Source organism: Electrona antarctica (assembly GCF_951216825.1).
Source record: "Electrona antarctica genome assembly, chromosome: 1".
NCBI classification, from domain to species: Eukaryota; Metazoa; Chordata; class Actinopteri; order Myctophiformes; family Myctophidae; genus Electrona; species Electrona antarctica.
In genome coordinates this window covers 24,935,498-24,960,874 of record NC_136806.1, presented here as the reverse complement: position 1 = coordinate 24,960,874, position 25,377 = coordinate 24,935,498, and the positions used below count along the sequence as shown (strand labels likewise).

The 25,377-nt window shown below is 42.7% G+C and overlaps 1 protein-coding gene across 10 annotated transcripts; it reads right to left on the bottom strand.

Moving 5' to 3' along the window:
* Positions 1-1,424: 1,424 nt before the first annotated feature.
* LOC306928641 (catenin delta-1-like) lies at positions 1,425-25,115 on the bottom strand. Of its 10 annotated transcripts, XM_079508902.1 has the most exons (23): positions 24,894-25,115; positions 23,917-23,997; positions 18,716-18,860; positions 17,810-17,973; positions 13,970-14,038; positions 13,669-13,785; positions 13,043-13,308; positions 11,918-12,205; positions 11,385-11,625; positions 10,639-10,861; positions 9,737-9,929; positions 9,443-9,560; positions 9,176-9,332; positions 8,938-8,955; positions 8,485-8,553; positions 8,207-8,334; positions 7,663-7,813; positions 5,763-5,955; positions 5,415-5,611; positions 4,899-4,940; positions 4,380-4,447; positions 4,062-4,165; positions 1,425-3,313 (listed from the first exon to the last, which is right to left on the bottom strand). In XM_079508902.1, the coding sequence occupies exons 4-22, from the start codon at positions 17,966-17,968 to the stop codon at positions 4,106-4,108; spliced, it is 2,757 nt and encodes a 918-aa protein (XP_079365028.1). In that variant the 5' UTR covers positions 17,969-17,973; positions 18,716-18,860; positions 23,917-23,997; positions 24,894-25,115; the 3' UTR covers positions 1,425-3,313; positions 4,062-4,105. The 10 variants fall into 10 exon arrangements, with proteins under 10 accessions (XP_079365028.1, XP_079365032.1, XP_079365030.1 ...); XM_079508906.1 differs by lacking the exon at positions 4,062-4,165; XM_079508904.1 differs by lacking the exon at positions 23,917-23,997.
* Between the last annotated feature and the right edge of the window lie 262 nt (positions 25,116-25,377).

Genomic DNA, 25,377 nt, shown 5'->3' with positions numbered 1-25,377 from the left:
CACACACACACACACACACACACACACACACACACACACACACACACACACACACACCACAATATGAATTCTGCACCTCTTTCTCAGAACACCCCAGTATCGTTCTCAGCATGAATGTACGAGCTGGTAATAAGAGAGGATAGTCAAGGAGTTGGTAATGTCAACACTCAATCTATAACTGTGTTCCAATGAGCCCGAGGGGCATGTTCACCAGTTAAAAGGCTTAATGTAAGCATGATAACTAGTCCTAGGAGTCAGGGGAGGGTGCGGCTGACACCAGTTCAGGCTATTATAGGTTAAATAAATGGTAAATGGTGCATTTATATAGCGCCTTTATCCAAGGCGCCGACCCATGGATCATTGGACGACCTGCTCTACCTCTGGAGGTTCTGTCTGAGAAAAACACTGACATGCAACACACCACAAAAGTATGATCAATTATACTGATATTAGAGAATAATTATCTGTCATGTGGACTATTTGTGTGTAGCTTCTTGTTTGGAAAACTAAAGATAAATGACTCTGAAGAGAATTGACCTGAAATTACCTGAAGTCACACTTCAGTAAAAGTATTTCTGCCTCAAGTCTCAATGTTTTTTTTAATTCATTCTCAGCAGTCCTTATTCATGCAATCAATATCCAGTGCTGAAAGATTGACTAAATTGAGCAAAGATATAATGGAAAATAAGTAGAGAAAATAAAGAAGACATCTAACACTGAATTAAGAAGGCTATACTCTTTAAACCAGGGTCTGACCTGCTGTCTCTGCCAACAAGGTCTGGGGTTCTTCTCAATTCTTGTTTTTACATCCTTATGACCTCAAGTGGCTCCTGCTTAGCCCCTCCTACAAAATGTCAGAATATCAATCAACCAATTATCTCACACACAATATTCATGTGGATAACAACTATTAGATTATTATTAACATACTTAAAATAGCTTTTCAGCCATGTAAGATTAGCCGGCAGATTACCCCTCGAACCCCTCCAGAAAAGGAGTAATATGAGGAGCTGTCATGATCCAACAAATCATTTTAATTGGACAACATACAGTTCAAGATAGGCCACAACATAAAGTGGACTATTATACTGCTGCCAAGATAGCCTGGAAACCAGACAAATCTGACCTAATATAAATATATATATATATAATCTTCTTTATACTGACCAGGCTGAACACAGCATTAATAATTTGCACACATTAGTTATTGAGGTATTTACCATGGCTATACATTGGCAGATATACCTGGAATTCAACTCTGCATTTACTTTTCAAATGAGTTTTTTCAAAGTGTACAAAAGTGTATTAAAAAGTAAATCTTTACAATAGTACACATTGTAGTCATGAATAAGCATACTAAAAAATAGTACAGATCCAGAGAAAAAAAAAAGTACTTAAGTAAAGAAGTAAGCCACTGCATCAAATCTTGTCTAAGAAAAGCTCTTTATTTATAAAAACAGTATTGCCAGTTACATACTTTTACAGACAAAAATGCAACTTTTCAGAGCCAAGGCAGGTATGAATGGTACATCTTAACTTTACATGGATAGGCAACATTACAGATAAACTTGTGTAAAAATGAGAAAAAAAAAAGATTGGTCTCTTATGACATTACAACGTATTAGTGGTATAACTGGGTTTATAAAGTAGAACAGAGACCATAATGCGCTCTCCCACTTAACCCAAATATACCAACCCTCACAGAAGTAAAACAAACCAGTCACAAAAGCCAAAATACAAAACAAAAGATTCATATAACAAAATGTGCTTCTTGTTCCCACCCCTTGACTTGTACGTCATGTCCCGTGATCTCTTCAGTCTGTCAAAAAGTCAGACGCCGAGCAAAAATAAAGACTTTACAAGACCTTTATAAGCCTACATGTGTCCTTTTACACCAATGTATGCAACGTAGAATCAACAAAATGGGTATTGAGTGTTTTATTAATCACCAACACGTTTCAGGAAATCTGTCAGTTGATTACATAAATTGCCAGCCAGAATCTGTGACATTAGTTAGAATTCACAGCGTTCACCAGAGTCCATTCCGTGGTGTTCAACACCAAGCACTTCTGTTTCCTTCGTCTGTTGTGTAGTGTGGTTCTCTTAACAGTAGAGTTAGGAATGGTTTCTATTCTTGAAGTCAGAATGTTTCAATGTTCAGTGGTTGAGTAGTGTATCTCCCAAGGTAGTGGCACACCTTTTTAAGTCTCCAATTTGATGTATTTTGTACTTAAAAGCACACCGTTTATGTCCACATCCACTCACGGGAGTGTTTTTAAATAAAAACATCCACAAACACACAGAAGAGAAGAAAAAAAAAAAAAAAAAAAAACAGCAGCTAAACTGTCATTTGGGGAGGGGAAAAAAACAGTTTGAAATTAAGGTATCGAGTACAAACAATAGGCAGTTGGTAAATTGTAACTAACAAATGAAAATAAATCAAAAATACACATGCTTTGTCACAGGAGTAAGAAAACCAAATAAAAAAAAAGCACACAATACAAGTAATTTTGAACAATGTCGTTATAAGCCTGGTCTTTTTTAACACTCCAACATGCGCACACACGGTCACATTGAGGTCCATTTCAATCACACACACTGGCAGGTTTATTGTATGACAAATATACAGACACGCACACCTGCCTTCGCTTGCCTACATCCATTGCCCATCCTCAAACCAGCGAAAACGACTTGAGAGACATGGAAAAATAACTCCTATACAAACATTCTCAAATCTACAATGCCGGCCGCATTCCTACTGGTTTGTCGGCCTCTCCCAAACTCCCATTTCACCCACTACCGGGACGATTTAAATTAAGGAACCAAAATGTAAAAAAAGGGGGAGAAAAGAAAAAGTAGTCAATCCCATGTTCATTTTATATACAGTATATATCCTACACAAAAGGCTACAAACTCACGCTTGGGATTTAGATGATGGCAGCAAAATGTTACTGAAAAGTGGTTGATGACAGAAAAAAAAAGAAAAAAAAAAGAAAGAAAACAATAGGATGATAAAGACTGGAAAATAAATGATTGTCAACAAAGGTGATTGCTCTTTAGGAAAGGAATATAATTTAAACAACAGAGAATATATTTCTGATGCTACAATGACTATTGTAAAAAGTGTGTGCTGTATATCACAATTGATTGCAACACAATCGCTTTCTTTGGATGCTGACCCTCATCTTCATATCCACTGTCTTGTGATGAAGGGGAAAGGAGAAGGAGACAGAGTTGGTCTCTTATCCTCTGCCTCAATAGCAGTGGTAGGGAAGGGAAGGCCCACACTGAGTAATGCACACTATCAGTTTTTCTGCAAGAGAAGGAGGAAGCATGTATTACCAACAATCCAAACAAACACAACCACAGAAGAACAGGCATATTGTCACTGTCGGGCAGAACCTTTGTAAGTCCATTCCAAACCAGTTACTTTCTTGGAACTGGAAAATAACCCATTTCACTGGATCAATTATTATTAGTAGTAATTATTTGGTCTCTTTTCATTGCTTAAAATATTTGAACCCCACAGACTATTTTGGGCATTATAGGAGAACATTTTCAAAAATATATGTAACACATTGTGAGCTTGTAAGTGGGCCATTTTCCAAACTTGCGACACTGTCATACGACAATTGCATGCATAAATGGAATAGTTTCTGACCGACAGCAACGATATAGATACAGTATACATGTACACAACACAAGGACACAACACCAACGCTTATTCTGTGGTACAATATTGTGCGCACACCACAGTTGTCATTAACCAGGCCAGGGTCAACGTTTATAATAAACATACACTGGGGTTTGGTAAGTCTATGGTAGCATTTTACCACAATTCCCAAGGAGGAACAACTTGCAGGAACACTATACCAGCATGTACACATGTCAGAGTATTGTGTTCTTCAGTTATCAGTACCCTGCAGATCTCAGATCAGTGCACCACGATAAGACCTCACAATTGGACTTGGTACACAAGGGGTTTTTATAGAAGCTACGGAAGACAGAGGATGAGCGCCCTATAGAGATTCCATGCAGGATAAGAGGTCAGTTGGACGTACCATGCTGTTACATGCAGAGGGGGGGTAGAGGGGATGGGGGAGGGCTAACCATCGTAGGAGTCCAAAAGGGGCAAGGAGCCCTTCCTGCCCCCATACACCCCTCGCTGAGAGACAACCAGAGAGAGAAAGGAGAAAAGGTTGTGAGGTTGTGAGTGGGATAAGTAATTTTGGTCAGTAATTGTGAGGTTGAAGGTTATTAATTAATGGAAAAGTTTAAAAGTGAAGCCTCTTTAAAAGAAGTGCAGGAGAGAGAGTGTGTGAGAAGAGTCACATGGTTAGTGCAGCTCAATGGACAATCACGTGTGTGCACACTCTTACTGGTAAAGTGTCTGTCGTGTCATCTAGAGTGTGTCTCCTCTCCCTCTGCTCCAGTGTAGAGTAGCCCTCTGAAACAAACATAAGGCATGGGGAGACGTCATCCACTAGGCATGCAACAATTCACTCAACTCACGATACGATCCGAATCACAATATTAGGTTCACAATACGATTTTTCACAATTTCTTTAAACACAAATGTATTTTTCAGACAAATGATTTATTATTATTATTATTTCTCTTGCACAAATCCAGTATTGTCTTATTTTTCTTTTACAATACCGTTTGTTTTCAATACTGTAGCAAATGACAGGAAACATTTTTATCATTTCTCTTCCACAAATCTCAAATCCTGTATTTGTCAACATTAAATCGATTTAAATTGCCACCAGTTTATATTGATATACAGTATATCAATATACAATATATCATGACATGCCTATCATCCACAGATAGGATCCATTGAATGAGTAATTAAGGTTAGGTCTTTTGGTACAGTCATAAACCATGCATTCACTCACCAGGGCCCATGTCATTTAAAGGAATCATGTCCCTCTTCTCCCCTGTAAAAAAACAGTATATTGATTAACAGTCAGACACAGTACTTGCCACTGAAAAACACACATCTGATATCATCGTGAAGACCTACATAATGTAAGCATTATGTTGTCCAGGAGTCGTGTTAAAACCAACCAGCTAGTTATGATTAGAATAAGGATCCACAATGCATACCTATTAATAGACTATACTATGGGTCTTGGGTGAAGGAAATTAATCACAGAATACCACTTCCACAGCAATAAAAGACTGCAAGTTTGAATACAAAGCAAAATGGGAGCTATAGACAACTCATATTTTTTTATTAGAAAGGATCCTTCTAGCAAAATTACTTAAACCCGTTCATTAAAAACAAAATAGTTTCGGTTAATTGTTTGAAGACGCAGTTTTCAACTAATCATAATTTTGTTCTTTTATACTTGAGGAATACTGTCTTTTTATGCTTCATCATTTCATTAAATGTTAAAAAGTCTATCTACCTCTATCCAGTAGTGGCAGCGTGCTGTCTTCATAGTTGCCATTGGCTCGGCTGGATGGACCGTTAGTGGTGCTCAGATTGACCATGAAGTCAGTCTTCTTCCAGCCGTCCTTCTCCAAAGGCTTACGTAGTTCCTTGTGGGCCCAAACAAGCTGCAACACCTGGCCTGCTCCCCGCACCTCACGGTCTGAACGTTTACTGGAGAAAATACAGAAAGTTGGATTGGGTTATGAATTTAGATAATTTAAGACAATCAAATTTATATACTACTTTGTCTTTTATACATCAAAATTACAGTTTTGATGGATATTATGTTAATCCATCACCCACACACACACACGTCACTTACCCGTCTTTGTTAATGAGCACCAGTCTCTCGATGCCTTGCGAGGCTCGCAGGGTCTTTGCTGCCTCTAGACTGTTGCCTAGCACCTCGGTGAGTGTGCTCAGTACAGACACTACGGTCTCCTCGGACAGAACACGTCCAGACTGGCCTTGACCTCCAGGCAGGTCGGCCACTAGGTGACCAACTGCATGTTTGCCTAAAAATGGGGAACAAAGGATAAAAAAAATGAGCAAGAACAGTTTGTCGTGTTGAGGAGTAATAATAAGGAGTAATAATACATTTCATTTATAAGGCGCCTTTCAGGGCACTCAATGTCACTGTACAACAGGTTTAAAAATACAAACAATACAAAACAGTTAAAAGCAAATCAAAAACTTAAGTACAGCTCGCAGCAGAGACAACAGAGGAGTTCGCTCACATGTGGAAGGATTTGTCTTGGATGATTAACACAGCCGTATTTTAAATCGCTACCAATTATTTTATTGCTTAAAACACTTTTGTTTTGGCCATTTTGTCTACATGTAGTTTAGGACAGTCTGCGAGCATGCGCAACAGATTACACACACAGATACATAACTTGTGGATTTGTTAGTTTGTGGGAGAAAACTACTTAGCCAGGGCAGTTCAGTTTGGTGTTTTCAGTTGAGATTGTATGTTTGATATTGTCACATAATATATACAGCGGATATTAAGGATGCCCATTTATTCAACAATGTTTATATTGTGTCTATAATTTATACGCCAACTATTAAGCAATGTAGACAACGCCCTGGTAAAGTCTGTCCCGACAGCCAGGAACCTTGGTGTTGTCCTGGACAGTCAGCTCTCGTTCAAAACACACATCACAGCTGTCACTAGATCCTGTAGGTTTACACTCTACAACATACGACGAATTAGACCGTTCCTCACCCAGGAGTCAGCCCAGCTCCTAATCCAGACAACAGTCTTGTCAAAACTTGACTATTGTAACTCCCTCCTTACCGGCCTACCGGCATGTGCACTTAAGCCCCTCCAACTGATCCAAAATGCCGCAGCCCGCTTGGTCTTCAACCAGCCAAAATTCTCACACGTCACCCCCTTCTCCGCTCCCTCCATTGGCTCCCGGTCGCTGCCCGCACAGAATACAAAACTCTGATGCTGGCATTCCCATCACAGTCAGAACTGCAGCCTCACTCCCAATCTTCCGCCGTAGTCGAAAACCCACCTCTTCAGACTCCACCATGGCCCGTAGCACTTGCCCTAGCCTAGCCCCTTAGATAGCACATTATGTAGACTTAGATAGTATTTTAAACAGACCTATAGCTTGTTACGTAGACAGCTCTAGAATTGCACTTTATGTAGTCATAGCACTTTATAGTACACATGTATAATATATTATATAGTATAGTATGTATAGTTAACATAGATACTCCACTGTTACGTTCTTAGTTTATGATTCATGATAACTACTTTTTATATATGTGATGTATGCCATGCTTTTGTTATTGCTTAATGTAAGTCGCTCTGGATTAAGAGCGTCTGCTAAATGCCTAAATTGTAAATTGTAAATTGCAATGTGCTGTGCAGGCATTCAAGAATACGGTAGATGCTAATGGTAGTCTTAGCAAGAGCAAATGTATGATTTTGTGTTGCTGGTATGCGTTGCGGAATTCCATATTTGTAGAAGATCTTACAGTAACATTACAATTGTTGAAACTTAAGACCTACATGTAACACATCCATTTCTTCAGCTACTACAAAAGAGACATTAACTCCCCTGTGTGCTGTGGTCTCTTTTGCTGCCAACCCCCTTTTTGGCCTGAAGAGGGTGCCTGCTCCAATACACATAGTCACCCGTTGCTCCAATACACATAGTCACCCGTTACTTCAATTCACATGACAGTTAGGCGAGGCACAAGCTTACCAAGCAGTTCTTTGTTGCGGTTGTCAATGGCTAGGTTCCTTAGAGCTCCAGACATGGCCCGCACCACGCGGTCATTGCCATGGGCCAGCAGCTCAGCCATCATGGGTAGACCTTTTTCCAGGCGTACTGTGGCCCGTATATATCGACCATACTGGTGAAATAAAAATAAATGTTGCATCAATATAGATGATGCAGAGCAATGGTCGTCCCATAAGATGAATCGATAATGACTACCGACTCCGATTTGAGAAACTAAGTAACGGAGGTCCTTTAGATCTGAGACAGATAGCTCTATGAGAAGCTCTACTGTCCCCTGCTGGATGAGCTTCTCTTTTTTTTTCTCCAACAAATGTATTTATTTTCCTTTTTCCACACAAGACAATACAAATATACAAAAAACAACAATGAACATTACAAGACAATATTACTGATATAAAGAAAGCAAAATAATGACAACAATGACCAAAAAAGAAAAACGACAACAGCACTACTAGAAAAACGACAACAGCACTACTGCTGGATGAGTTTTAAGTGAATCACTTACAGTCCATCGTCCAGCACACAGGTTCTGGATGGCCCCAGCAGCAGCCTCCAGTACCGAGGGGTTCTGGGTCTCTCTGAGCAGCGACGTGTACACACGCACCACCTCTGGCTGGAACAGCAGCTCATAGCCTGACAGAGAACACAAAGAAATATTGGTCTATCTAAGCAAAGGTTTGTTTTAATGCCCCAGAGAAGAGGATTTCTCTACGGCTGTCCTCCCAACTCAACCCAAGATATTGGAAACGGTCATTAAAATAAATAAATGCGAGACACACATACCTTTTGCAGGGGTTGTCCTTTTTGGAATGTCAACCTGGTCTGCACTCCCATCATCCCCATCCTTCTTTCCTGTGCACGAAAAGAGGTAAAGGAAGAAAGAGAATTGAATAATTGAATAATAATAGATACAAAAACGTAACGATCTATAGGTTATAAAACATTGGCTTGGGAGTGCATTCCAACCTCCTCCGTCCTCTAGCTTGGTAGAATGTCTAGGTTGTGTGAAATGGGATCATGCCACCAGCAGGAGTGTTTGACCATGCAGTTTGACAATGATTAAGTCCATGATTGTATTTGATGTGATGAGACAGGCTTGAACATCCACGTTTGCACAGTGAAGTGTTATTCAATGTTAGTGGACTAGTTGGTGATACCAGGTGGTGAGCAATCAATGGGCAACGTGCAAAAGATGCACAAACCGAGGTGAAATTAACACCAATCAGAGACTCTTACCTTTTCCAAACCACTCATCTAGAAACACAGAGGAGAGACAGAATTGGGGAGGGATCAAAAAGGAGACAGAAAGAGAAAGGAGGACAGAGAAGAGGAAAAGAAGAGTGGTAGAGAATGAAATACAGCAATAGGGGATCTTGCCACCAACAAGCCTCAACACACCAGCAAACCTCTGAGCAGAGGGGAGAAAATGAAAATCCAGTGACCTTTGAACCCTAATTGACAGATTAAGACAAACCTTTGCCCTTTCGGGAGCCGAAGCAGCCGCCCTTGTTGGAGCCTGGGGCAGAGCCTTGACTAACAGGCGTTGTCTCAGCATATCGGTCGCAGCCTGGTACCTCGCGATGAACCTGATAGGACAGATTTCTTAACAGGCATACGCTGTTCTCGACCAGCTGAAGAGAGGGATGAACACGACGGAAGACAAAAAGGTACCATCAGTCTCACATGAAACATGTTTCATAATGTTAAAAGCCATCTTAAGACGTATCAAAAGAGCATTTACCTTGTTATCCACATCTTTGCGGTTGATCTGTGACTGGACAATGTACATGAGCGAGTCAACCAATCCTGTGCATTCCCTCAGCTTCCGCCTGGCCTCGCTGCGTTCTGAACTAACATTCCTATTGGAGGGAGCGAGAGAAAACAAATTGGGGTCTCTGATAAAATGAGTACCCAATGGGGTCCATGGCATAAAAAAAACAGTGTATCTTTGAAATTAAAAGGGTTGATGGGCACGGTTATAGAAGACTTGGACAATTGGTCCTTCATCTAGTTATTTAGTTCCTTCATTGTGTACCTAAGGCAGCCAGCAGTGTTGGTGAGGGCAGTCTCCCACTCCAGGTGGCGTGGTTTGCAGCTCTCCTCTCCTGCGTCACTCCCTCGCTCCCAGCCGGAGTGGGGCACCATGACCTCGTCAGACAGGGCGTGCAGAGCATGGTCCACAATCTCCATCTTCACAGAGTCATGCGAGGACAGGTTCCACAGCGTGCCTGCCAGGTTGAATACATATTGTTTTTGTTTATCAAAAATGTAAATATGAGATTTATTAATTCAATTCTCAAAGTCAACAAGGGAAGAATTCAGGACATTTCTAGCTCAACATACAAGAACGCAAGCAGAAACATAAGCCTTGAGTTGATTTGGGGTCAAATTCCTTCCCACTGGTGGTTGCTTCCAAAACAAATGACTTAATAGGTGTATTATACATTTTTGTAGATTGTCTATTTTGGGTCTGCAACATGGCACGCTACCAAGTGAAATTCAGGCATTACATTTATGTGGGTACAAGTAAGAGTGGTATAGGCTACATATATGTGGGCCCAAGTAAGAGTGGTATAGGCTACATATATGTGGGCCCAAGTAAGAGTGGTATAGGCTACATATATGTGGGCCCAAGTAAGAGTGGTATAGGCTACATATATGTGGGCCCAAGTAAGAGTGGTATAGGCTACATATATGTGGGCCCAAGTAAGAGTGGTATAGGCTACATATATGTGGGCCCAAGTAAGAGTGGTATAGGCTACATATATGTGGGCCCAAGTAAGAGTGGTATAGGCTACATATATGTGGGCCCAAGTAAGAGTGGTATAGGCTACATGTGTAGTTATAAACTAAGCAAAGAAAACATGCTAGACATTTAAAATCATATTAAAACTATCATACAACAGACCGGACCAAGCCTAATATGAACAGCATTACCTGTGATGGTATCAGTGAGGTCCTGGTCACGGGTTTTTCTCAGTAACCTGACCAGGGCTGGCACTCCGTCACAGTTCTTGATGGCAATCTTGTTGTCTTGGTCTCGACCATAGGAGATGTTCTTCAGTGCTCCGCAGGCCGAGTGGTGGACCTCCTTCTTGGGGTGATCCAACATGGAGACCAAGGATGGAATACCCTTCAGACGACGAACCTCCGACTTCACCTGAAGAACCACATACTTCAGATTAATAGGCCTTCTGTACCCATTTGCAAGCTCACACTGGACTCCTATATTTGAATACAGTGTGTGTGTGTGTGTGTGTGTTCGTTCTATAGGGATGTCACTTTTAATTCAAATGTTCAATATATATATATATCAAGTGATATTTTTGGGCTAAAACTAAACTTTTTTTCTTTTTAAGTTCAAGCTCAATATTCTGATATTAATCATTGCTTTAGACTAGAGTGATATTTGTTCAGTAACAGCGGTCTCCCTGCCTCTCCAGGTCTTTGAACAGAAAATACATTTTCAGGTGGGTCACAACCACTTGAATTCAAGTTATCCATGGCACCATAGTCAATTGGCTAAGCTACAATGCAGCAATTATACTGTATGTGTAATAACTGAGAATGTGGAACTATTCTTTGCAACATTGTAGGCGGTGGCCGTCTTTAGGGATCAATTTGGGGAAAACAATTAGACTTTGGACAAAGTGACAGCCATATTGTGTGTGTGTGTGCTATACCTTGTCATTTTTGAAGGTGAGATGCTGCAGGAAGGCAGCAGCGTTGGTCTTGACAGGGTCCAGACGGTAGTTCAACATGGCGATCACCTCCGGCAACTCCGGCTGTCTCCAGGACGTGGGAGGGCCCTTCCTTAGCGTGCTGTCTAATGATGCCATACTTCCCCTGTCCATCGTCATAGGAACACCCCATGTGTAAGGATCCACTCCTCCCATGTCACCATCCAAAGTGTCTTCACAGCTCCTTCAAATTGTGGATGAACGAACATCAACATTTGTTGTATTCAAGTATGAACTTTGTTTAAATTATGTAGTTAAGAATGCATGCGTGCTATAACCCAAGCTGAAATGCAGGAGCTAGGTAATAGGTATTAGACTGATTTATATGGCACTAAATATTCGTATGTAGTCGTATAGAGTAATATAATCAAACTGCAATTACACAAGTACATATTCTATATCACAGATGATGACTCTGTAAGTAGCATTAAAACAAAGTTTGTATGATGATGACAAAGCAGTATATCCAGTTATACCGAAGTCTGCGTCTGTCCATTCCCCCAGGGCCAGGGCCGAGGCGGGGCATAGTCCCATAACCACCAGGGTGCATGGGTGGAGGCCCCATGTCATAGCCAATGTCATCATAGCCTAGGCTACGCTGGTCGTCCTCCATGCCATAGTGCCCTTGACCATAGCGCATTTCCATGGCCGAGCCCATGGCCCGCATCCCCCGGCCCACCTGGGGCTGTGCTGCATAGGGGTCGATCTGCTGACGACTGGGGGCCCGGTAGCCAGAGTCCAGGGTCCTGTAGCCATCCACCTGCCTGGTGAAGTGAACAAAAGGATGAATACATCAACGGATTAACGAGGGACATGTTGGATGGTAGAGGACATGAGTTGATCGCTTTTATTGATTGCTAAATTAAGGCCAGTCCACACCAATGCAACTCTTTGCAACATCCCCAATGGCAGTTGCAAGGAGTTGCATTGGTGTGGACTGGCCTTAAAGACATAGTGAAAGGAAAAATATGTTTTTCACACTTTTAGAGCATATCCGTGGTCATCATATGGGCATACCTAACAATAGATGCCAAAACAAGGGAAGATTTCCATTTTTATGTCAAACATAAAAAGCCAATTGTAATTACTTCCTTTGAACGAAAACGTGCTGTGTGATGACGAATCGCGGCCTGAAAGAATCTTGATTTCATTCACCGGTTTGAACTGATTTTAATTACAGAACAACTTAATTACATTATATGTATATGAAAACATTATAACTAAGTTAGAAATAAGGCCCATAGCAGCAAACATGCTGAGCTTGCCGTCTGTCTCTCACTACTAACATCCCATAGCCTGAAGGGATGCGACACCGATTGGTTCAGAAACACAGGCATCCGTTTCAGACTGAAAATTAAAAATAAAATGACCAAAAACGCCATTGCCATTTAAAACAGTTTTGTTGTAACTAGTTGCATTGGTGAGGTCTGGCTTTTAGATCCCGTTGGCAGTAAACATTACAATTCAGTGTTTATAATTAAAGGTTTGTCTTGTCGTATCAATTATTTCACCCAGCTCATTGCATACCGCAACATAAAAGACATGACGCTCATAAAACACAGTGCGTCCAGACATAAGCCCCATCCATGTGCCCATGTTACCTGTAGCGGTCGTCCATTCGTGTGCCTCTGCTCAGGCTGGCATAGGTCTCCGATGGGGGCGCTGGCCTGTAGTCGTCATAGCCCACCGAGTGGGCATAGTGGTAGTTCCTGGGGACTGTGGCTGTGGGGTAGTCTCCGCCTCCGGCCTGCCGATAAGGACGGTCCAACGTGGCGCTGTAGCCACCCATGCCGGGGACCAAAAGGCCACCGTCGATTGACATGGAGTCAGGGGGCATAACTGTGCGTGAGGCTACAGGCTTCATCATCTGGGAAACAAAAGTTTAAGATGTTATATGATGGTATGGTTTGGTACAAAGACAACAACAGACAAACGGGTGCAAGCGTTTGGTCCGACGTACTAACAGTCCTACAACCCAACCCTAAACCTAACCTCCCAGGAAAGCCACGGGTTAGTTGCAACCGACCGCGCATGTCGGGAGCGACTGTGTTGTCGGACTAATGCCTGTCGGACTGTTAGTATGTCTAACAAACACACCCCCAAAGATACATGCAGATAGAGAATAAGTATTTTTACTTTTTTAGTGGACTGAATGTCCAATGTGATAAAACATGAAACTTTATTTCTCAAACCGGTGTGCGTGCGTGTACACAGTTCATCTCCCTACCCCATTGTCTTGCCGTCTTGATCCCTCGTCAGAGAAAACTGAGTGCGCTTCCTGTGAGTCGTCCTCTGGTGTGTAACTCTCATCCAGAGCACCGTGAGCAGGGTCAACCATCCTGTACTGTGACACACACACACACACACACACACACCTTAAGATGACTATGTTCACTCATGCAAGGCACTTGTCTGTGCATGGCTCAAATACACTCAAACGTAGTTGACAATTATAAAGAAAAGTTAACATGAGCTTTGAAATATTGTGTTATATTTTAAATCATGTGAGATTGAGATTACACACACACCTGTGTCCCGTTTATGTAACCGTCACTTAATTTCAGTCGTTCTATGTCTGCATCCCCTAGACGCCCGTTCTGAAGGGGCAGAGAGAGAAAAGTACCATTGTAAAAAAAATAACCTAAACATTAACAATGAACAACGTCTAAACGGTAACAGTATACACACATTCACATAAATCAACCATCTTAAACCTTGCATATAATGAAGGGGACGTTGCCTACAATTCCAGCAAGCAGCTCGGTCAATCTCTCTTAAAAAAAAACCTCAGATAGGATTACTGCTGCTCAAGCACATTCAGCACTGACCAAACCACCCCTGCATATTTACGGCTAGTGAGTCACAGAGGGGCGAGTACTTTTGGAATTCAGCCATTCATCCCTGTTCACTAGCTAGCTACTCCCTCTCCGACTCTCTGGTCAGTTATAACCATTGATACTCAACATAATTCTCTTGAGACTATTATTCACCATCACTGGATTTATGTTATAAAGAACTTGATATTTGCAGTTGAACAGAGCTCATCGAGACACAAAATCAAGCTGGAAATACATTTGAGAATCCTGCACGTCGTTCACAGCCATTCAGGTTAAATTCACGTTTAGGAGGATGGTGACACTGGAAAGTAGCACCATCAAGCCAATAATAACAGTCATATACTAGGCTACACAGAGACTCACTGCAATGCATATTACATCCAGAAGGGGGTGGAGTTGCTTCAGATTAAAAGCCTTTATATTCAGTAACAATGGGGTTGTGGACTGTTGTTTTACAGGAAAACAGGCTTATTTCCTTTGTGCCCTCATCAGAACAGCAATACATTTACTAACTACTATACTCTGCCACCAAAATGTGGAATACCATGACACCATCCATTTAAGTATGTGTAACACTGGTTTCTTTCAGAATCGTCGTGAAAAAACATCAGGGGACCACAATGTAATTGTCTTTTGTACATAGTGTAGTGTATTTGTTGATGACACGTATCATTGTATCATTTTATGTAGTCATAGCACTTTATAGTACACATGTATAATATAGTATAGTATGTATAGTTTACATAGATACTCCACTGTTACGTTCTTAGCTTACGCATGTTTCATGATAACTACTTTTTATATACGTGATGTATGCCATGCTTTTTTGTTATTGCTTAATGTAAATCGCTCTGGATTAAGAGCGTCTGCTAAATGCCTAAATTGTAATTGTGACCACAATGGAAACAAGTCCCCAGGACATTTATGTTCTTCTTTTAGCCTTAATGTCTTATTGTACCATGTGCTGCTTAGGATGTTAGGATGAAACGCAATGTGAATCATTGGCCCAAGGCCAAAAAAGGGGCAAATTGTTATTAGATGCAATGCAACTCATCTTGAAAATGACTCCTATTTTTGTCCAATTAACATTAATCAATTACAAATATACAATCTCAATATGGTCTGGGAGCTTTGCAGGCAAAAACAGGTGTAATTTGCACCTAATATGCCAAGCACTGGCTTAGGCACTAAACTGTACAATGTGTCAGATAAACAGGATGTCTATCCCTGACCGCTACAAATTACAATTGTTGTGTCCTTTCACATTTCGAGAGAACATCGCTGATAAACTCCAGTGTTGATGTTCTGAAGTCACCTGAGCCGAGAGAGTCTGGCCTACCGTCCAGTAACTGACTGATACAGTCACAAGACTCTTTTAACTGAGCCGAGGGAGAGTCTGGCCTACCGTCCAGTAACTGACTGATACAGTCACCTGAGCCGAGGGAGAGTCTGGCCTACCGTCCAGTAACTGACTGATACAGTCACAAGACTCTTTTAACTGAGCCGAGGGAGAGTCTGGCCTACCGTCCAGTAACTGACTGATACAGTCACCTGAGCCGAGGGAGAGTCTGGCCTACCGTCCAGTAACTGACTGATACAGTCACCTGAGCCGAGGGAGAGTCTGGCCTACCGTCCAGTAACTGACTGATACAGTCACAAGACTCTGAGCCGAGGGAGAGTCTGGCCTACCGTCCAGTAAGCAAGTTTTTTATTCCTATGATGGGAGGGAATTTGGAGCGCTGTGATTGGTTGTCAGTGGAGTAGGAAGCGCTTGGGCTGTGTTTTGGACCGCACACAAGTGTTTATGCCTACTAGTACTCTATGACTAGTACTAACCCTATCTCTAACTCTAACCTAAACATAACCGCAAGCAGGGGAGCAACGCACCCCTCACCAACCTTAATCCAAAAACTATTAACGTACCCCTCACCAACCTTAATCCAAAAACTATTAAAAAATCTGCGGTAGTAAAAGAGTGGTAAAACGAGCGCTCCTAAACCTGAGCTATCCTAGGAATAAAAAACTAGCGTCCAGTAACTGACTGATACAGTCACAAGACTATTTTTGAGAAGCCTGCGAAACTAGACATGGAGGCGGCAGGCAACCATGTCCAACTAATTAACCCAGCTATAAAACAGGACAGCAGACAGGGAGTCTTAAGCCTCCTACACACAGATCAGCTGATGATCTTTAACTACAAAGTAACATCTGCCATGAACTCAGCTCTGTTACAAATATATGCAAGAGCACACTCATAGTAAATAAAACAGAAACTAGAGGTGCTCTGATAAGGTTTTTTGGGACCGATCCCGATCACGGATTGTTTTTCCTGACGATCGGCCGATACCGATCTTGTATTTAAGGGGAAAATGCAATATTTCCAAAATTATATGAAAACCCATGCCAAAACGAAGGGGAGAATGTTGCCTGTCACAAAGATAAAGATGCAAAACAATATTATACTTGATTGACTTTTATGCCACTTATCGTTGGCTGATCGATCGGAGCACCTATAACAGAAACTATATCACAATACATGCCATTTAAAATTGGAACATGCAATCTTGTAATAACTAAGTAGCATCATGCAGAAGGAAAACAATTAAACCATTCTTATAAGAAAAGCCAGTCCATTAACATAACGATACAGGGTGAATGCAGGGCAAGGCAATGCACGCACGACAAGTGACCACATTCCAAAGAAAACATGCTGCAACAAAGAGGAAAATAACTGAGATTCCATCAGAGGGGGCTGGTGAAAGGTATGTGGGGGGGAAAGTGATGAGGGGAAAGTGGGTGGGTTGTCCATTTGAAATGTGTAACCTACTCTAAAGGTTAAGTGTGCACAAGCTCATATTGTGATTGGATGTGTATATTTGTAAGCTCAAGCATCTGTATATCTCTGTAAAGTGTGCATGCATTTTGTATGTGAGTGTGGCTCTTATGTGCAGTGCATACAAGCATTTATATTTATGCATTTATATGTAGTTTATTTCATTCGTATGCGTGTGCCTGCATGCATGCATGCATGCATGCAGGTACATCCGGTGAGTGACAAGAGAGGTATGTGGAAGTACGTGCTGATGGCTATCTGCATGTTAAAAGCTGTAAAACTATGTACACAGACAAGCTGATCCGTTGCCAGATGAAGGCCGACAGACACGCATTTGAAGACAGATGGACCGACAGGTGTGCGCACACAGGCTCATACAGACACACATGTACTGTAGACATAGAAACACACCGAGTGGTGGTGGAGGAGGATGGATGGAGCATATAGACGGAGGGCATCAATGATGGATAGCGCAATGAGCAGATAACCCAACTCATTGAAAGTTGGATTAGATGTCGAGAAGGATGCATGAAGACTTGGTTGGTTGTGTGACAATTGAGTGATGTGTCAGATGTTATTGATGATGCATGTGAATATCAGATGGACGGGGCAGTTAAGGGTTAACAGCGTTAGCTGGGTGATGCTGAGATGCGGGTCATCAAGGGGGGGAGGCTGGCGGGCATCGAGGGGGATGTTACCTGTGTGTGAGGGAGGGAGTGGCCCAGGGTGGACGGGCTAGTGGCCGGGAGGCCCACTCTCCTCCTCTCCTCCTCGAGCGCCCTGGTCAGCTGCTCAAACTGCACCTCCTGCTCCCTGACCGACTCCAGCAGAGCCGCAGCACTCTCACACTGCTCCATACACACTATACAGCCCCAGGGGGAGAGGGGTGCGGCGTTACACACCACACACAGGGCCTCATATATGCGACAGCGCTAGGACACGGCGTCGGCGGGTGTCTGACATCATGTACAGTACATGGCATGCACGCATACAATGATAGTGTCTGACATCACTCTCCCGCACACAGACAGTTACACACAATACACCATCTGACATCATACCCACACACACAAAGCACTATACAAAGTACAGCAGGAAGTAGGGCTTGGTCAATGTAGCAATTCTGTGGTCCGATTCTCTGATACTCTTAAATGGGGGAGGAATATTAACTATATCCGACATATCTGCTGATGAAGACCTTCTTTGATGACCAATTTCAGAGATTGATGTCTGCTTGGCAATCACCATTTGACTCTCTTAAAGAAAGGGACATCTCACCAATAACACAATTACTTGACATCTTTATTCTACCCGCTAAATGGACTTGTGAATGGGGCTGAAACCTTGCTTGAAGTGTGTTCAACAGTGTGTAGAGTGCAGATCTTTGTTGATGTTGATTGAACTCTATAACTCTTACCATAAACACCATATCGATACTTCTGTTCTGTCATACATTAGAAGGGACATGGTATCTCACACACACACACACACACACACACACACACACACACACTAGGAAGACCATCATTACACACTGCACAGACATGATCCTTGATTCATGCACAGGTGATCCTTGATTCATTCATGCAATGACAGATACACACCTTCACCTGTGGGCGTGGCTTTGGAGAAGAGGTCAGAGGTCACACCAAGCTCTAGTTGCAGGGGCTCATGGGTAGAAGTTCACCAAACCACCAAACACAGAAAGAGGAGGGGAGGAGGAGGGTCAACAGATTGGGGAGGAATGAACTGCAGAGAAACAGAAAGATGGGGGGGGGGGGGGGATGAGATTTTTTTTGTGGAGTCTGAAGACACTTCTGTTCGAAAAACAGCAACATGGTGAAAATACCATACAAACGTGTGAGCTCACTGAGCTGGGCTGTGTTTGCACTATGAAGACACACGGAAGCTCCAGCATCCAGACACGCCCTATATTTACTCAACATTTGGCCTGCGTACAGTAGCTAGCTGCAGGAGGCTGCAGCGGTATCTGGGCCAGAGAAAACACACTGTCAGCACAGAGAGAAACAGAGCGGTGAAGACCAAGAAAGACAACTCCCGTGAGCCATCTGTCCTCTCCTATCCACTAAAGTAAAACATCCATCTCTAGTCTATTCTAACACAACCTCCCCTCTTCTTGGGCCTCTGACTTCTAGCCTGACATCTTCACGCTTTGTTTCTTCCTTCATAACATCTTTTTATCAGTCTTCATCTAGTATGTATGACTCTTTGACTCTCTCAGTGCACACGTGGTTGAGAAAACAAACAAGCAGAGACTCAAGTCATCGTGTAATTCCTTCATCTTATCTGCTGATAAACCCTCTGTGAAGGCCAGACTCTGTGTCAGTCCTGCTTTTAACCACTTAAGCCCTAATATACTTTGTTGTACGGCGATTTAATAGCAAAAAATAGAAATAGTAAAACAAAAAATAATTTTAAATTGTTTGGATATTATATTTTTGAAAATGTTACATGCCCAAAACAGGAGGATACAGGAGTGGAGTGGATAAAACGTTACAGTGTGCCCGTGCACTGTGCCCGTGCACTGCCCCCCCCCCCCCCCCCCCCCCCCCCCCCCACGCACACACACAGACTTGCATGACCGGTCGGACAAGGCAGGGGAGGGGCGCCAGTGTGGCTGAATTTCACTGAGCCCTTGTTTCTGTGTCTTTAAGCCCAATTCTTTGTAGCACACCAGTGTTGCTCACCTAAAATAGCCGACTTTCAAGCTAAAAACACAGTTATTTTTGGCTAACTACAGTCATGCAACGAAGTAGCCTATAAATTAGGCTTTAGTGTCTCTCTAACTCTCCAGCTGATGTGCACTTGCAAACATGGCTGCTTATAAAGAAAACAGGAAATAAAAGACTAGAGCGTCGCAGTCCCGCCCCTTTCATGACGACGATGTCACGATAGGCCCAGGAAATGATTCCCCATGCATTTTTCCCATAGACATTTCAAGTATTTATTTAAAGATCTGTAAGCCTCGAACAAAGCCAACTCGGATCGTGCCAAATCATGACAACACACACAATATTTTGGGCCGAACAAATTACAAAAAAGAAAAACAACCAACAAAGTGTTGTACCCTGCCCTTTTTTCTTCTAATTATTTGTTCGGCCCAAACAAAATTGTGTTTGTTGTCATGATTTGTCACGATCCGAGTTGGCTTTGTTCGAGGCTTACAGATCTTTAAATTAATACTTTTTGAAATGTCTATGGTACAAATGCATGGGGAATCATTTCCTAGGACTGCGACGCTCTATAGGGGATGGAGGTTTTGGCAACAAAGGACCTGCATTTACAGTTGTAGCACAGGCGCATCCAAAAGTAAAGATGTTAACATGTACCAATAAATACAGCAACAAAGAGGAACAGAAGCATATTGAAATCAAGAGCTGGGGGGGTGGCAAGAGGCACACAAATGACTCATAGTTTCACCTAATGGGTTGAGCAAATGGAAGAGCAAGAGAGGCAGACAAACAGGTATGCGATGACATCATCCTGTGAGAGGCCTGTACTACTATGCCCTTTAAGGCCACAATGAAACTGGTAGAGGCCATGTCCGCTCTTGTCTTTCAGTCTGAGTCTGTTCATGACTAATACGTACACATACGGTGTCATGTGGGACATGCCGCTTCCCAAACATAGGAAATTGGTCACTTTAAGAAAATTATCCATTCATAGTGATGTTGTGGGAAAAAGAGGGAGGGAGGGAGGGAGGGATTGATGAGAAAACGAGTGATGTAAAAGCATTTCACAAGGATTTTGGTTGGACAGGGTTCAGCTGAAAGAGGGTCACAGACTAACCTCACCTAACCTGGCTTTCCACATCACCTGTGAAGGCCTGGTTTCTATTCTGAATTAACAAGTCTGATCCAGTTTAGCATACTGTATCTGGTAATTTGCAAACACATACATGTATGTATGTTTCCGTATCCGCTCTAGACCCAGACAAGCAACCTGCAAAGTGAATTTATGCCAGTCTAGACACAGACTGACAAGTGAAAGGTGATGACGTCACACATACCAAATGCCCTCTAGTCTACATACACAACTGCTGTGACGCCCCAGGCAGGGATCACAACCTCCAACCTAAGGAAAAGCACAATCTGCTGTCCTGTAACACACACGCCCTTATATGGTCAAAGCTGAGACAACTGGTATTCACTGAGATAGAAGGAGAAAGGGAAACAAGAGGATAGAGAAAGAAGTTGACAAGAAAACAAAGAGAAAGTGGGGACAGATAGGCAATTAAAAAAAACACATTGATGCAAGGAGGGGGGTTGGGGGATTGTTGAAGGAGAGGATACGGAATAGATAAGAAAAGGAGTGTTGAATTCAAGATAAAAGCAGATCTAGCATTCCTCACATTGTCTCTGGCCAATTTACCACATCAGCCCACCCACTCATTCACTGGAAAAGCCCTTCATGGGTCGCAATTATCAGTCTGCATTCTGTGTAAAATACTCTGTGGGGGCTTCTCCCAAGGCCAACCTACTGGTCACACTGACCCAAATGCAAAGACACACGCAGACTATACAATATCTCTCTAGCTCTCATCTATCATGACAATACAAACGTATCTTTATCTTTGTCCTTCCTCTGACATACAAAATAATTATAAGTGCAATCCACATAACATTCCAAACACTATCTCATTTCAATAATGAGCTTGGCTGTCATTGACACAGGGCTAACTATAAACTCTCAAGAAGGATTATAAACAAATAGTGAAAGCTATTTCTTGGCCAGTGGCCTTGGGAATGATGGTGTGTGTGTGTGTGTGTGTGTGTGTGTGTGTGTGTGTGTGTGTGTGTGTGTTAACCACAGCCAGTGGAGGGAATTTGCAGCTGTCAGTCTGGGAGGCATCAGGAACAATGAGAAGTTTGTGTAAGTGAGCGCAAGTGTGAAGGAGATGGATAGAGAGATTGAGACTCTGCGTGGGACTACACGCTTTTGTCTGTGTGTGTATAGGCTACTGCTCCCGATACTTGACCTCAGGCCTAACTGCTGTCCTACACTCAGCTGCCTGTCTTGCAGTCATTTTTGCCCTCGACGTCTTTTCGGAAGTCAGCTGTGAGTTTCATTGAACAATGAAAACATGGCTACCATCCCATTCTTGTTCCTTCCCCTTCCAGCCACTTCCTGAGTAACAGGATGTTGTGGATTCTCTATCAGAGAAGAGTAAAGAGGAGACAGGAGTGCTGCCTCAGCCTACTAGGAACCATTTTCCTCAACAGACTACACAGGCTCAGATAAAGAAACCATGAAAATACTCTGCTACTTCCCTGATAGAATGAGTTTGGTCAATAGCCGATGGTTAAATTCCACCACTGACAGAATGGTTGTGCTGAAAATCCCCTACCATCAGAGTGCTAATCATACCACCACAAACCACTTCCCCTTTAGCAATGCTCTTCTCAATCCATTACTCTTCTGTTTTCTGGCTTCTGAGAAAGACTCCTGAAATTCCCCATGGCTAAAACTTGAGGGTTTTTGTTCTCCTATATTAAGGAACACAATGCTCACACAAGCACAAAATTCCTGGATTGAACCACTTGTTCTGCCTCCATGATCCCCATTGTCCATCACAGTATGTGACAAGGATTTGAGATTCATGTATATATCTAGAGCATATTTGAGAAGAGACTGAGAATGACAAGGCCATGCTGCTGTCAAATGGTTCAGATTGTGATTGTGATGACAAGGCATGGTCAAAATGTCAAGTAGAGGGCCTCTGGGTCCACGATCACATGTAACATCTGATCCAGCCCTGACACCACAAGTCAGTTTGGTCTGTGACCATCTGGTTCTGCACCCATCACTCAGCGTGAGTCACTCACTATGTCAGAAGATATATAATCACGTCACAGACAATACAGTTCTTGTTGCATGTATGATGAAACTGCTCGATGGAATGTGGGCCTGCACCTGCTGTCAAGAAACCCCACACACACACACACAATGTACATCCTTTATGAATTTAGCTGTAATTGACACTGCTGTTAGTTCATAAGTCAGTGTAATGCCATTGGCACTAGTTTAAGCAGAGTGTGGCTTGTAATGAGATTGAGGCATTAACCCACTAATCCACTTACCGCCTAACAAACACATGTTTATGTGCACACACACAGACCTGCTAGATTTACCTACACACCTTAGAAGAGCACAAACAAATTCAGCTGGTGCCCATAGCTTGGATCAACAATCAAACGCCCACTCCGTCTGATAACTACCATGGAAGACCTATACAAAACAAGTGTGTTTGCACTCAACTACACTGTTATTACTGGGAGGAGCACCTGCAGGTAATTTGCATCTGAAGACTGACTCCTGACCTACTGATTAATATAAAGATAAACACACGACAAAGTTAGGTAGGTCTACTCTACATAGGACTTGAAGCCCGTGTTAAAAATCTCTTTTAGGCCCAGACAACCAGGGTAGCAGTCCGGGCACCTAGGCTGCTGATACAGCCTATCAGTTTGCGTGTTCGACTCCCGATCCTGCCTTTGTTGCTCTTCTACAAGGTACAAGTCAGTTAGTTAGTTGTCCCCACCCAGCCTTTTCCCAACTGAAACAAGTTCACACAAGACCCACCGAACGGGTTCGCTAGGTGACACTGACAGACACAGCCTGCTGCTAGATTAACACAACATCCAGACCATCACCCTTAAATAAACTACACAACACAACACACGTATTATCAGTTTGCCAAACATGTGCAACAGCAAAAGGTGTCCCATTACCGTAGGTAATTAGTCTGGACAGGACAACATTCATCTCCTCGCCAAGCCCTTACCTATAATGGCTGCAGTCTTGAATGAATGGGCTTGTCCTCTCTCTGGATTAGAATACAACGTGACTCTCCAGAGCAAAGAAACTAAAACAAAAAAAACGAAACAACTTTTATGAGTAGGCAAGCGTCAGCGAGTAACCGCGTTGTTCAACTCCCTGCGATCATTTTCAAACTTTGTGAAGAGCCCTCATCGCCGTTTGCCGTCGGGGCTAGTGTTTCCCTAGCCTCGGAAACCCAGACATTTTTTATTTCCCTGACCTAGCGAAAATCAAACCGGCTGTATATTGATTAGGTAACGCAAGCCAGTAATCCGGGGCAGACGGTAGCGATGAGTACAGTTGGCTTGTTGTTAGACAACACAGAGGCGACCACGACTACAAAAACAAAATGTGTGCAAAACACTAACACGAGAAAGCATAATGTTTGTTTACACTCTGTGGTGATGTTAAAAGTTAGAGCTCACATCAACAGAACTGTTTAGAAACCAAATCAATGCAATGGACTGTGTTGCTTAGCAGCCGTGGTGTGACCCATTTTAAGTGGTTAGCTACAGTAGCATCACAATAACCCACATACTGATAACACTGCCGCCAGGCTAGCGTTAGCTTAGCTTTGGCACTGCCTGGCAAAAGCAAAGCAGACCCAGGTTAGCCGAAGGTGCTAGCTGGTTAGCGTGTATTCAACTCCACGGCTATTCTCATGTAGGTAGTCCTTTATGCGCCTGTAATGTGTTCGTTGTCCGTTTGGTTCTCACACGGCCTACTGGGCTTGGTGGTAATGCAGCATTGCGAGAAGCAAACGACTGAACCTCGGGTGTAAAACGTCGTTAGCATCGATGCTAACGTGGTTAGCCTTTTGGAAAGTCGTGCTGGCTGGTCTGTCTCGATGACCACTCCTTGCCAACGCTGCAGTGCGCCAGCTATAAACTACAAACCCGCAACACCCGCGACCCCTCTTATCTCATTTCATAATGTACTCACCTATTTTGTGCAATCTAGCCCCTGGTCCTTCCCGCGTGGCCCCGTTTTATTGTTCTTATTCCTCACTTTTCCCCTCCTGTGTGTCCCTGGGTTTCTCGGTCAAGCTCGTTAACGAGGCATCATCATCGACTCGACTCTGTTCTATCAGAGAGAGGGAGGGATCAGTCTGAAATATTACCGTAATACTCGGCGCAAGTCAAATTCCTCTTCTCGTACAGGTGTGTCTCCAGTTGCTGCCTGCCTGGGCGACAGTGGGCGTCCATACTCAGTTATCACTGATCAGGCAGCAGAACAAAGACCGTCAGCTGGAGTATGAAACACGTTTTATCGTAAGATAATATGTTGATAAACCAGTATTAACCTTGAGTGATGCATAATGTTTGTTCATTCGTTCAGAGATCAGATAGGATATAGACAGCCAATGCCAAATTGTTTTATTATTAATTATTATTAACCATGGTTTGATTATACCTGTACCTCGCTG